This window comes from Varanus komodoensis, unplaced genomic scaffold (assembly GCF_004798865.1).
Source record: "Varanus komodoensis strain SLA01 unplaced genomic scaffold, ASM479886v1 scaffold1, whole genome shotgun sequence".
Classification (NCBI taxonomy): Eukaryota; Metazoa; Chordata; class Lepidosauria; order Squamata; family Varanidae; genus Varanus; species Varanus komodoensis.
The window spans coordinates 118,567,582-118,580,905 of NW_025335268.1; the positions used below are offsets into that span (position 1 = coordinate 118,567,582).

Genomic DNA, 13,324 nt, shown 5'->3' on the forward strand with positions numbered 1-13,324 from the left:
GTCATCTGTCATCAAGTCACCTTTAAACTTATCCAAGATTAGGCATACTATTCTAGGTGGGAAAGATGTGAAATCAGGATTTTCCTGAAGATGGTTTCTGGTTTTAAGAGCTAGTTATCCCATTTGACTTGAAACAAGAACAAATTGTAAGTATAATTTAAGCACGTTTAAAGCAGTTGCTTTCTATTTCTCAAGGTTTTGTGTGGAGAACTGCAGAAGTTACTGGTTTGCCAATGCTTGCTGGCAAGTTCCCGGCAAGCATTTACACTGTGAAAGAATCCTAGCACCCAAAGTAGCAAATCAACCTGTTGGGAACTTAACATTCAGTAGCAAATGCTGTGTGGATCTTGATTGTGCAAGTATTCTTTAGTATGAGGCATTCTAGTCACTTCATCTGAGCACTGTTTCAGCCACACTGGCTACTAATTTGTATCTGCACTTAAGTTATGTTTTTGTTAACCTTTAAGCTTCTAAACTAAGGGAGGCAAACTGTTGGCCTATGAACCAGACTTGGCCTGCACTGCTACCTAGTCTAGACCTTGGCCCAGCCCAATGATTCCCAATTGAGTATACTTTCCCTACCCCTTCTATAGAAGGTGGCGGGGAGCCACTGCTTCAAGGCAGACATCTTGTGTATCTTACAGTAACTCTCAACTCTTCCCCCTGCACCCTCTCCCAACACGAAGCTAGCCAGTGAAATGGTGTGACATGCTGATATCGGTGAGTGGGTGGGTGACACAGTGAGGAAGTCCTGGGTTAGCAACGATCCTATTTAAGGATTTGCTTAGTCCTTAAGAAAGGAAGCAAGCGTGGATTGGTGATGAGTGAGGCAAGCGAAGGAATGTGGCCTTATGGCTAACCTAAATATTCTTGGTCCATGATGCCTTAAGGACTCCTTCAGACAAGCCCATTTGAGAGCCCTCTTCAACAGCTGAGGATCTGTAGAGTGTCTCCTTAGATTCTGAAACCTGGTAGGCAGGGCATTTTTGACTGAGTACCTAAATCTTGAAATGACTTTCTGCAAGAAGGTGTGTATCACTGCTCCCCTTTTGATGAGCAGCCAAAATGGTGCTTCTGTCTTACCTGACCCTGAATGCCTTATTTTCTAATATATCTAGTTGTTGGTGTTCATCTCTGTTGTGCAACGGAACCCCAAGGAGCAAAGAGTAAAAAACCTAATGCTTATGGGTTCACTGCTACCCACAAACTTATTATTTTTCTTGTTACTATTGCTATTCGCTTCAGTACCACTGAATATAATACAATTTCTGCTTGTTGACATTCCCAAAGAACTTTAAAAGGTTAGAGAGGCAAGACTTACCTTTCCAGGAGGGAAGTAAGATTTCAGCAGGACGTTGTCCTTCTATATACTTGGCATCTTTTATCTTTTATATTAATCTAATGGGTCTAGACCCATCCCACCCTGATCCCTTTTCACAAATTGGTGTTAAATTGCTTGTTTTTCAATCCTGTGGTACAAAAGGCTGATCTTAGCGACATACTGCGTATTTTTTAGAAGAATTGGGATTTTATATTTGCATTCTTTGCATTCTCAGTTATAATCTACTCAGATTTTTGTGTTTTCAATTTCTCAGTAAGGTCTAGAATTTCCACTCCTGTCACCACTATTTGCTCCTCATGTCTTTAATCTCCCTTCAGAAAATATGAATACAGGTATTTGCCCTACATCCTCTGTTGTAAAAATGTGAACAGATAATTCTTTTAGCATTTTTGTGATCTTACACTTTTTGGTACTCCTGCAACTCCCCTGACATGAAGTGGCCCAGCTGCTTCCCTAGCTGCCTCTGATGGGTTCAAACACTATTTATTGTTGGCTTTAATGTTAGTAGTAATATGCTCCTCAAAATCCTTTTGTACATGCCTTATTGTTGTATTGCATTCCTTTTGTGTTCTCTTTTGTTCTCATTTGGGCAAGACATCCATATTTCTGAAGGAGGCATTATTTTCTTGTATAGCATCCTTGACAATACTCATTAAGCAGTGCTGATGACCTTTCTTGATCTGCAGTATACAGTCTAGCTAAGCTTCTATTATTATGGTTTTTGTAGGACTGGACCTTGGGGTCAAGGTGCAGAGGGTTCCCAATTGACCACTCAAACAACAACATTATGGGTACCATGGCAAACAGGCCCTATATCAACCAGTGGTTCAGTGTGGTTATGCCAGTGCTTCTCACCACATCAACCTTTCTTACTTAAACAAAAAACACATTTCAGACCTAGGGACCTGATTAGGCATTTGCATGGCTACAGATGCTCATGTTTTCACTTTCCTTTAAAATATTATTTGCATTTCCTGGAACAAAATGCTTTGTGCACACAGGAGAGTGGCATTAGAGCAGCAGAAGCAAATGCCGTTTTATAGTTATAAAAGTGCTATGAGTCAAGTGAGTTTAAAATGCAAAACTGTACATGCTCAAAGTATTACTAGAGAGTTGGCAGTTTTTTGTATTGCTGTAACGTATCAGGATTGTGAAGAATGGAATAACAGCTGGGGGTAAAGAGAAATGAAATACACACAGCTAGTTAAAGCATGAGATCACTAGATCCTGGTTGTCATACCACATTAATTTCAGAGCCCCCCCCCCCCCGGTCAGTTCTACGACTAACTATTGTAGAGAGTAGTTATTTGGGGTATCTAGAAATTGTTCCTCTTTGTTATAACTTAAGATAGCATTTTTCAAATATATGTGAGGGTAATTGAAGTCACCCACTAGTGTAATGATTTCTCCTTTGGATGCCTTTCTGATTTCTTCACCAGGAAATGCTTTAACTGTGACAACAAAGTTGGAGGTTTGGTAGGAGGAATTAATTCAAACCCACCAGCCTTTGGTCCATTCACAAACAGCAGGTCTGCAGTGTGTTTTGAAGAGTATATTGGACATGTTAAGACAATCCAGTGGTTTGGTAGCTGTTGCAAAGTTTTGAATAGGCCCCATGAAAATTGTCTGAACATGAAAATTGAAATCCCACAAGATCAGCATCCCAGGGTTTTCCTATATCACGTCAGAATCACCATCGGCTATCTTGAGCAAGGATATTTTGGTCGCAGTGCGGCCAGAATACCATCAAAATCTCTTATTTGGCCTTGCAACAGGTTCAGATACTCAAACCAGTGGACTGGAGATGGGATTCCATATAGATAGGTAGCGCTCCAGCCCATGTTGGTGCTATGTTGCCTTTGTAGGTAATCAGAGCTGGGACAAGTTAGATGCACAGATCCTTTCTCCAGCCAGGTTTCAGTTATACATTATTACTAAAACTAGGCCTGCACCGTTGGATTTCAGCTGTTCAGGTGCTGCCTACTATAACTCTTTTGTAGAAATAATGGCAGAGTTAATGTTGCTCTGTTTGGCTTTTGTTGACAGAGGGAGAAATGGGATTCCTGCATCACTCAGCCACTCAAGTGGGACATGGCCTGTTGATGACACCCAAGACCCTACACTGTGGCCTACACTACTTGTTAGAGAAAGAAGCCTGTAGAAGTGAATTAGGCTTAAGTTGGGTTAAGTTAAGTTGTTTAACTGTAAATGTCAGAATGTAATGCTAGTCAGAGATGTATTTCTTCTCATTGCCATAACTAGGAAACATAAGTAGTGTCAAGTCTGAAATCAGGAGCACACTCTGTTCGATTGTATTGCAGGTAGGAGCATGGTCTAACTGGGGTGAGCATGCATCATAGAGGCATGTGTACATAAATGCACACACCTATGAGACATCAAACATTTTTGTGTGGATTGTTGTATGCATATGGAATGTGTCAATTTATTTCCTAACATTTTATTATGCATGAGTGAAATTTATTGTTTCTCTGCTTTATCCACTTTTTCTTGGCTGGCAGATGACTGCAAGAACATTGCCAACATCATGAAGACATTGGCCCACAGAGGGTTCATCTTCAAGCAGACTTCCAAGCCCTTTTGATCTCCGGGGCCGGCCGGACAGGGCTGCATGCGGCCGGCTCCTGCTACATGGGCGTGATGGGCTGGAGCGTTCAATTGACAGGAAGAGGACAGAGGAACGAGCAACCCCACGACTCCATCAGTTTTGCTGTTCTGCCAGTAGAGGCTGTATATATGGAACTGGAATCTCTGTGTAGGCCTGACGTGACTCCCTCTCTGGGGCCAGCTGCCTGCCCAGCCTGGCCCAGCCTGCAGCCCCCGAGGGTGCTTGCTCCACATGGTTAGAGACGTAGATTGTTTTCCCTTTTGTTGGCTTCTGATTTCCATTGGCGTCTCTCTCTTTCTCTCTCTCTCTGCTCCCATTTGCGCCTGTAGCAAGACTGTGGCGCCATGTTTGGGGCACATGCCCATATTATTTTGAGTACAGTATCTCAACAGCTGCGTCAAGCCCTTTTCTGTGTGAATCTGTTACTGTGTCTCCTGCGTGTCAGCTAAATATTGACTGAGCAGCATCCAGACAGCCCCCTCTTTCTTCGGCAGCCCCCCCCCCATTTTAAATGAACACTAACCCTGCAATTCCTCCTGTATGTGAATAAGGAAGCTTGGCTCTTTCTGTTCAAGGTAAAGTGCCTGTATTCTCTGCCCACCAAGAGCTACCTATCTCTCTGGGGCTTCATTCAGTAGGGACCGCAGCTCATCATCATGTACAACAGCTCTTGTGCCCTGGTCCCTTGCTCATGCCTCCTCAGAGTGTGGGGGACCCTGCTGTGCGCCTCCCCTGTGCTTGCACAGCATGCAGTTCAGTCCGTTCAGGCAGTGGGCATGCCCATTACTGGTAGCCCAGTCTCCGTATGCTGCGAGGACCTGCAAAGTCACTGAAAATTCTGTCCTTCCCCTTTACTAAACCAACCACCTCTACCTTCCACAGAAACTGTAACCAGTTTGTTGCTTGCGAGAGATGTGGCCTATTTTCCCCATGTTTCCCCTCACCCTGGACCAGTGTGGAAGGAAGGAGATAAGGAATGGCTCTCCCTTCACTGTACTCTCAGTGCTTTCTGGAGAAATTCTGCCCTAACGCTAGCCTTTGCTGAATGGATCCCCAGGTAGACAGGCTCCAGCTGCCACCTACCTTGAAGCCACACCAAGAGGGCTTTGCCCATGCAGCAGTAGGCTGTGAGCTGATACAGGCACTGGGCCTTCCCAGTAAATAATGCATGGTGTGTGGATGTTCCAGCTGAACCCAACCTGACCTCCTCATTGGCTCGTTACTCCCATCCTTGCTGTAAATGTGCCACATGAATAAAGTTTGGGGGAAAGGAACATCTGGAGAAGGACTCCTTGTTGTGCTGCCAAACAGGGTGGGGGAGAGTATGACCTTGCCAGGGATGCCTTACCGGGTGTGCTGGCTCCCTTTTGCCAAAATCTCTTCAAGCTCTCCAAAAATGCTGGCGCACACACACCTTTGCTTTCTCGCATCATCATCACACAACTTTTCACTAGTCCACCTGCACTTGCCTATGAAAACTAACTCCATGCATTTTCTTCCAGCAGTAGCAAAGGAACAGGCAACCACCTGGAGAGCAATAGCTGCTTCCTTTGTTCTTCCCCAGAAAAGGCTTTGCGAATACTTACCCCCTAAGAGCTCTGCTTCTATATACAGTCTACCTGCTTTGCAGTCAATACCAACTTCACTTTAGGGAGAGCCAAATGCTCCTGTGGAGATCATGGGATGGGACAATGAAGCAATGCTAACACGCACAACTAAACTGTTGGCACACCTTCTGTTTAAAATAACCAGAGGGCCTCTGGGTGAAATAAGGGTCCTGAGATTGCCAAATATTTGCATCTCCCCACCTCATCGCACAGCCAGGGATGGTTCAGATAGAGTGCTGAGGCTGCTCAGGACCCAGGAGCAGAGGAAAGTGCTTTGAAGATTTCATGGCCTCCCCTATTACATGTTTAGCCTATACTTGGAAGCAGCACTTAAAAGTACAACATGTGTACACAATGGCTCTCATTACACTTTATATGCGGAGTTGTGCATCCATTCCTCTCCATCGGCTATGAAAATAAACCATGTATACTAGAGCTAAGCCTGGAGCTACACTTTAAAAAAATCACGATCATTTGAAAGTAATCAAACAAACTTGAACACTGAATGCCAATGAATAATTACCCAATGTTTGTTTAGTGCTACATGACCTAAGATGGCTTATGCACTAATTTGAGCTACCTCTTATGATTCTGAGAACAATGACAAACAGGAGGTTGAGAACGGGAGAATATACTGAGTAACTGCTTAGGCTAGGACAAAGCCACATGCTTAGCCTTTTCAGCACTGCTGTGTGCTTTCCTGCCCACTGCAGCAGCAGAGTTTGCTGTCCTGTTCCACTTGGCAGCATCTTCCCACTTTGCTACAGTTGTGGCTGCACAGCAGGAGACTATCTGTGTATAAGCTCTGTCTGATGTGTGCCTTTCCCTGCACACCACTCTTCTCCCAGAAGGGGGAGGCACCCAGTAGGAGCACACCATAGAGAGACGCCGCGTCTGCTCAACCCACACACCGCCAAGCCTGCGCTCGCCACCATCTGAGGACGCCTTCCAGGCCAGTCCACTCTCACTTTGTGGGGTTTCCCTTCCAAGCCACTACAAAATGTAACTAAAAGTCTCTCCCACCTCAGGTTAGGGACTTGGGATCAAAGGTCACAGGGATTTTAATGGCTCCCTCTGTGTAATCACCTGATCAGTTTTATTGATTCAGTGTCGATGGAGTCGTCTAATTAGTTTTCTATGAAAACGAAGAACTTGGCCTTTGACCTTTCTTTCTGCCAGCAAGAATGTAAATCAAAGGGCGTTGTCATGCACTATCGATTCCCAGTTGCACTTGAAAGGGGAAGTGGAGGGTAGAGCATGAGTTAGGCCTGACAGCTGCAGGCCAGGAGTGTCACAGCCCTCTTCTGACATGTATCTGATGGAAAATGAGTATGTGAGAGGAGGAAGGGGTCTCAGAAAGGGGCTTTCCAGTAGTTTGGGGCATGAGTGATCCAATGGTAAGAAACTCAGCAAGGTGGACATACAATCCAAAACCACACAGTCTGAAGTGCTAACTTGGTAATACTAAACTATTCAAGACTCAAATTGCTGAGGCAGGAGTACTCACACAACTAGGAGTTCTTGCTTTCCTTTAAGGTTTCAATGGCCTTAACATCTGCCACGTGCTACCACCAAATGCATGACTGACATCAGGCATGGCCAATCAACCTCTTCAAGGCAAGGGCTGTACACTTCATATGGTATGCAAGTGGGTCGACATGTGCTCGTTTTGCATTGGTTCTGTTAGTAAAAAGAACAGCAATGCAAGGCACTGAAACCTCACCGTCCAATCACTGGAAATCATCCTCACCTGCTTTGGAAATCTCATCAGATTGTTCACACACACTCAAGTTGAGCTTTACAACCACAGGGCTAGAAATCCCCTTCAAGATGCTGAATTCAATATCAAAAACTATTACTTTTCCTCAATTATGTACACTGACTTCAACGTCAAACCCTTCATGACCATTCCAGCCTTCTATAACTTACACTGGGTCTGACAATGAGATGATGATGATGATGCACTTTGGTTCTTCTAAAGCCAGCTTATATTTAGCTGACTACTCCACTGGCCACTAAACAACTGTGATAATGGTCTGTATGAGACAGGCTGCAGAACAGAAGGCTGCCAAGGCAGATGCAATCCTATACATACGTACTGAATAGTTGGACTTCCAAGTAAACACACAGGACTGACTGCTAAGAATCTGAAAATTTTGTCTGTTGGCACAAAGACCTTACTACATTAGAGTTGGCTTCATGTGTCCACAAGGACAGTAGCACAAAATACAGTTGTCTAACAAATCTGAACGGGCACCTCATCCACTTGAGTGAACTGTGGAGTGCCAAATAAGCTAAGTATGTCTTTCTCTGCCGGTACTGTTTTCATTAAAATAAGTTGTTCATAGGGTTCTTTCTTACAGACTTCCCCACTTTGGGATTATTTTAAAACTGGGAACCCAGCCTTCTCTGCTGCTATGTGAGAAATACCATGAGTAACTTTAATTACCCACCTTTGTCAGGCACTCCCAGACATAGCATCCTCCCGTCCTTGCAGCCTTAAGAAAAACCATCCCAGTCCTGGTGGTCTGGCCAATCATGCTGCTCCTGCCCATCCCAATGTAGGAGCAAAATCAAAAGAAGCCTGTGTCACCGTTCCGCACCCTTACCCCTGCCTTCGGTGATTACAGGAGTCGGATCAGAGAACAAGAATTAACGGATTCTGTATTTACAAGGAAGTTTACAAAAGTCAGGCATACAAAAGACAACACAATAACCACAGCAACAAGTAATATGAGGCTGGCACATAGCTAGTCCAGCCCCTTTACCTGGGGCAGGCCTACCCTTTTCTCAAGCAGGGGAGGGCAATGTCACAACAAGAATCCTCTGGCATAAAGGTCACTGTCATGCAGCCCTCCTGCACCCACAGTCAGTGTCCTGGTCCTCCAAATTCCAGCAGCTGGAACTTCCATGTTTCTCAGGGCTTCTTCACCTTTTTGACAGATGAGGAACTGGAAGCAGATTCCCTCCTCTTCCTCTATTTCAACAAAAAGCAAGAGAGATGTTAACGGGGTTCAGATTATCAGGTAAAGAAGCCCTCATTCAGTAGTGCATGCAGCATTAAAGTTCCTTTATAGAAACTTTCCAAATCCAAAGGATCAAGTCTGCCCAGATGGATAGCTCTGAAGAAATAGCTCTGTCCACCACACAAAACCTGGAGAATATAAAGGCCTGGATCTGGTGCTTAAAAGCCAGGGAGAGATGGGGGTGGGGGGGTGGAGGGATAACACTGAAGCACCACCCTTAAGCTTGCTTGTGGTGATTTACAAGTAAGGGCGACAGCTGCTCTTTTGCAATACTCCAGTGCGGGCAAAAGAGGAAAAGTTCCATCAGCCGATCCTATTGTACAGGGTAGCTGGCTGCAAGGCACACCTATCTGGATTGGACATGTGAGGGGAGAGTAGAAGGAGCTAATGGCATGAGCTTGCCTGAAGCCTAAACCAGGGACACAATGTGGTAGACTAGCAGATCCCTTGTGCCCAGGCCCTTCTCAAATGTGCACAGTAAGAACTCCATCCCTGCTATTTTAGACAGCAATTAAGAGTCAAGGAAGTTTGTCTGCCTAAATATGACAGGCAACTCTACCGCTGTAGCAGGCTGGAGCCAAGGGGTCAATAAGGCTAGGCAAGACAAGATGGGGAAGTGGGGAGAAGATGGAGCACCAAAGAAATGATCAAGGACCATATGACCACTTAGGGCGAACTACCAAGTAAAGGTATTGCTTACAACAACTTGCCTGGACTGATGGCAAGTGGAGAAGAGAAAACTCATACTCAAATTAGCCCTCTTGGGTCACAGGCTCCCATAAACCACTCTGCTTGTTTTACACTTTTGAACAATGTACATTTGTAATGATGTCCCAGCACATCTTGGTGATGCACTCATCCTCCATTGCTGAGAATGTTTGGCCAGGACAGCAGCTTCTGTGGGTTTTCTCAGTGGGGAATCTGCACCACTTGGTTAGCAGGCCCCTTATGAAAATCCATGTGTAACCTTTGGAAAAATGAGGACCAAAAGGGACACTGTTAAAGAGTCATTCCAGCCTGGAAACAAAGAAGTGGGGGCTGAGAGCTTCCCAGCGAGCCTGCCGAATTAATGGGGATGAGCACATGTGTTTGATAATCTTTAGATGGCAAAAGAGCCATCTTTCAAATATGTCACAAATTCATATCAATCACCTTCTTTGGCTTGCCTTTGCCCGTCGCCATGGGCAAAAACGGAAAGTGTCTGGTTAGAAAAAATGTTCTACATTATAATTTACAAGAGCCTGGGAACCTGGCTCTCTCTTAATGGAATGGAATGAGAATTGTTATATATATCTTACACACACACACCATTGTACAGATACACATTTTTATATATATATATGCGCAGGCGAGCTTTCTAACTCCATCTGGAAGGAAGGATGTTTGATGTTAACAATGTAACTTCTCACTTTCAAGCAGGCTTAGAAAACAGGGAGACGGCAGGAGTTCAGATAAAGGCAGCTTAAAAGTCAAATGATTCTGACTCTGAACCCGAGACTTCTTAGAGACAAGGTCCTTTCCTTTCCCCATTAATGGGCTGACTTGTGAGCCCAGGAACAAAGTGCGCTGATGTGAGGAATTCTGAGGAGAGTCAACTCATTATGGATGGGCGAGTGGAGTCTGAGTCGCGCAAATCAAAGGCTCTAATCTGGAGTAACTGGCTGCACTGCTGCTTGGAACTAATTTGTTCCAAGTTATACTCACCTTTCACCTCCCAAAGGCCCAGAGTAGCGTCCCTCCTGGGTCAGCAGAGCAGTGCTCTGGGTTGGGGGGAGAAGGCTCCTGCCCCTGTGGGCTGCCAGCACTGGACCCCACCACCTTGGGGGATCCCAGAGTGGGTTAGCTGAGACCGCGCTGGGCTTGATTGGAAGGAGGCTTGCAGTCAGCTGATCAGAAGGCAGTGGATGTTGACTGCCAGGTCCTTCCTGGCTGTGGCAAGAGGGCAATGTGGCACTAAGTGTCTAACGGTTTCAAAAGTAGTGGTACGAAGGTCGGACCATCTTGTTCTCGGAATTATGGAGAAGGGCTGAGGCCCACTTGCCCCCACTTCCCAAGAACTGGCCTTTAAGTGAAAGTTTTGAATACTTTTGGGGAGGGAACACTCATGCCTCTAAGTACTGATGACCTCCTTCAGTCCACACCACGGTCTAGCAATACCGCTGCCGTTCACAAGCATCTCAAAGGCTTGCAAAGGGTATGTACAAGTGGGTCAGTTGCTAACGCAGGTACAGCAATGCTGGATTCCAGATTCTGTCCTGGTAAGGAAGTGCTGGCAAATACCAGGTGGGGGGTGGGTGGAATGGAAAGAAACTGGAATCGGAAGCCAGGACATCAGGAAAATGCCAAATAAACAGATTGCATAATAAAGTGTGACACAAATAAAATGTGTCCACAAATCCAGTAGAGAAATGCTTGGGAGTTGTGGCACACAGCCATCTGTCAACAAGCATTTGAAGATGTGTTTCTTGTACAGAACATATCAACTATGATTCAGCACTATCAAACTTCCAATAACCCCCCCCCCAGAAAACAAAAAACAACTGCCAATGCAAGAGTGCTGATCAGCCTTCATTCTTCATGTAAATACTCTCTGCATGTCTTTTATCCATAACATGGTGAGAAAACCACAGAATAGAAGTATTCCTCCAAAGAGCTCAGAATGACATGCGCTCCATTTGGAGCTGTCTTTGAAGACAGTTCAGAAGCTGCAGCTTGTGCCAAATGTGGCAGCCAGACCGATAACAAGGACAAGAAGATGCAAACATATGATACTGACTCTGGTCCACTTGTACTGGCTGCCTGCACATTTCCAAGCCCAGTGTGCTGGTCTTGACCTATAAAGCCTGACACAGTTTGGGGCTGCAGTACCTGATGAAGCACCTATCCCAGAATGAAAGCACCGGCACACTACGTACTCAGGGAGTCTCAGAAGGCGGCAACAAGGGAGAGGACCTTCTTGGTGAAGGCTCCTCAAATTTGGAACATTCGCCGCAGCAATGACCACCTGGCATCAACAATGCCACTTTTTCGGTGCTAGGTTAAGTCCTTCCTTTAATTTTAGCCTTTTGGCATCATATGGTAAGGTTGTTAATCAAGCCCTAGATTTTCCTATTCTTAAGATAGTTGGAGGTATAGCCTGCTGAAATGTTAGTCCAACAACCACTGCTGTGCCTAAGGGAACACAGTCATCCTAAAAGCCAACTTGGGTTTGAACTCAGTTTAAGTACCCAGCCTTATACTCTGCCCACAATAACTCTAGCTCCTATGTTTGAAAGTGGCAGAAATCTGTTCCTCATTGAGCACTTGTTTGAGTCAATGCCTGCTTGTTTGCTCAGGTGGTGCAATATTTGGAGGGCTGTGCAGGAGCAAAAGGACTCAGGCCATGGAGTTTTACTCCCAAAGAACTCCCAGAGCAGCAGAATCAGCTCCCTAAAAAGACAAGCAGGGAATGACACACACCATACCATGGTGAATCCATTTCCTCTCTTGGTCTGAAGGAAAAAGCAAGCTAGATTCAACTATATGGCCAAAATCTGGACATCCCCTATGCCTCACTTCCAGCCTAGGTGCCATCTTCACAAAAACGAGCAGGAAATGCAAATGGGCCACCCAGCCATGATGTGGCACAAGACCACATGGAGGGGGGGGGCATGTCCAGTCCTTCACAAGATGCTGCCAAGGTAGCAGACTAGATATTCCATGTGATCCTCCCTTTCCGAGTTTTGCAAAGGAAACACTACAGTGACACCCCCTTCCAAGCAGAAGACAACACCAAGTTCTTTGACCGGCAGCAGTGTCATTTCCCTCCACAGCAACACCCCACCTTTAATGACCCCCCTCTCCATCTTGGCAGCAACGGTGAACCTCCCTAAGTTGCCCCCCTCCTGCTGGGTGGATTTTCTTTCCCCTCCAAAGACAGCATAAAGTGGTCACAGTGTGAATGCGCTTGACCTTTTGTCTTGGACTAATCTAATTGTGTCGGCTTTGTGTAACCAGCCGGTAAAGGTCAGAGCTGTATTTAACAGGGGGGCCCTTTAGGTACCAAATTTGCCTTGCAGTGAATTAACTTGATTATATTTCTTTCAAATATGTCAGAGCCCCGATCATGTTAACCCTCTTGGTGCTGCCTTCATTCTCTTTGTTCCTATCCCAAGCATGGTATTGGAAGAGAACAGCAGAGGAGCGCAACGTTTTGTCAACGGACACATGTCGATGAAAAGACTTTACAGGGAGAAACCAGTTCCAAATGGGCCAGTAAAAGCTGAGGAGGTGGCTTGCTAAAACCTCAAGCACAAGAGGCGTCATTTCCCTCTAGAGAGGCAGCACACTGGGGCCCAACAAGAGGGTAAAGCCCACCCCACAGGAAAGGCTGCTCTCTTGCCCCAAAGAACGAGCTGTTACACAACACTCCATTTTATTTCTAATGCTGACAGAGAACGTTACTTCAGTTATACAGATATATATTTGGCAAAGCTCTTGACATGCTACTATGACAACATATTGGACAGCTGTTACGCAAGGAGGAGGAGGAAGGGTTTGGTGGCCAGCTGGGTAACAGCCCGTAAAGCAAGAATAAGTCCCATGGACTCCACTGGAACAAAGTCTGTATTTAAAAATGTTCACTCAGAAGTATGAGACTGAGCAGGCCAGCTAAGCAAAGGCATGGAGGATGGAGAGTGCCCAGGCTGGTGAAACCAAGCAGTGCAGCACATAAGTCTGCCAC

At 45.5% G+C, this 13,324-nt stretch overlaps 2 protein-coding genes across 6 annotated transcripts in view; one reads left to right on the plus strand and one right to left on the minus strand.

The window, feature by feature from the left end:
* The window catches only part of ERI3 (ERI1 exoribonuclease family member 3), a 277,371-nt gene extending 272,129 nt beyond the window's left edge, over window positions 1-5,242 (plus strand). For all 5 annotated transcript variants that reach the window (XM_044442391.1, XM_044442400.1, XM_044442373.1 and 2 more), the window contains exon 8: window positions 3,862-5,242. In XM_044442391.1, the coding sequence (XP_044298326.1) occupies window positions 3,862-3,944 (83 nt within the window). In that variant the 3' untranslated portion in view covers window positions 3,945-5,242. The remainder of the gene's footprint in view (window positions 1-3,861) is intronic.
* Window positions 5,243-8,222: 2,980 nt separating this feature from the next.
* DMAP1 (DNA methyltransferase 1 associated protein 1) overlaps window positions 8,223-13,324 on the minus strand; it is a 41,447-nt gene continuing 36,345 nt past the window's right edge. Inside the window, exon 11 of the mRNA XM_044442414.1 lies at window positions 8,223-8,552. Coding sequence (XP_044298349.1) covers window positions 8,493-8,552 — 60 coding nt within the window. The 3' untranslated portion in view covers window positions 8,223-8,492. The remainder of the gene's footprint in view (window positions 8,553-13,324) is intronic.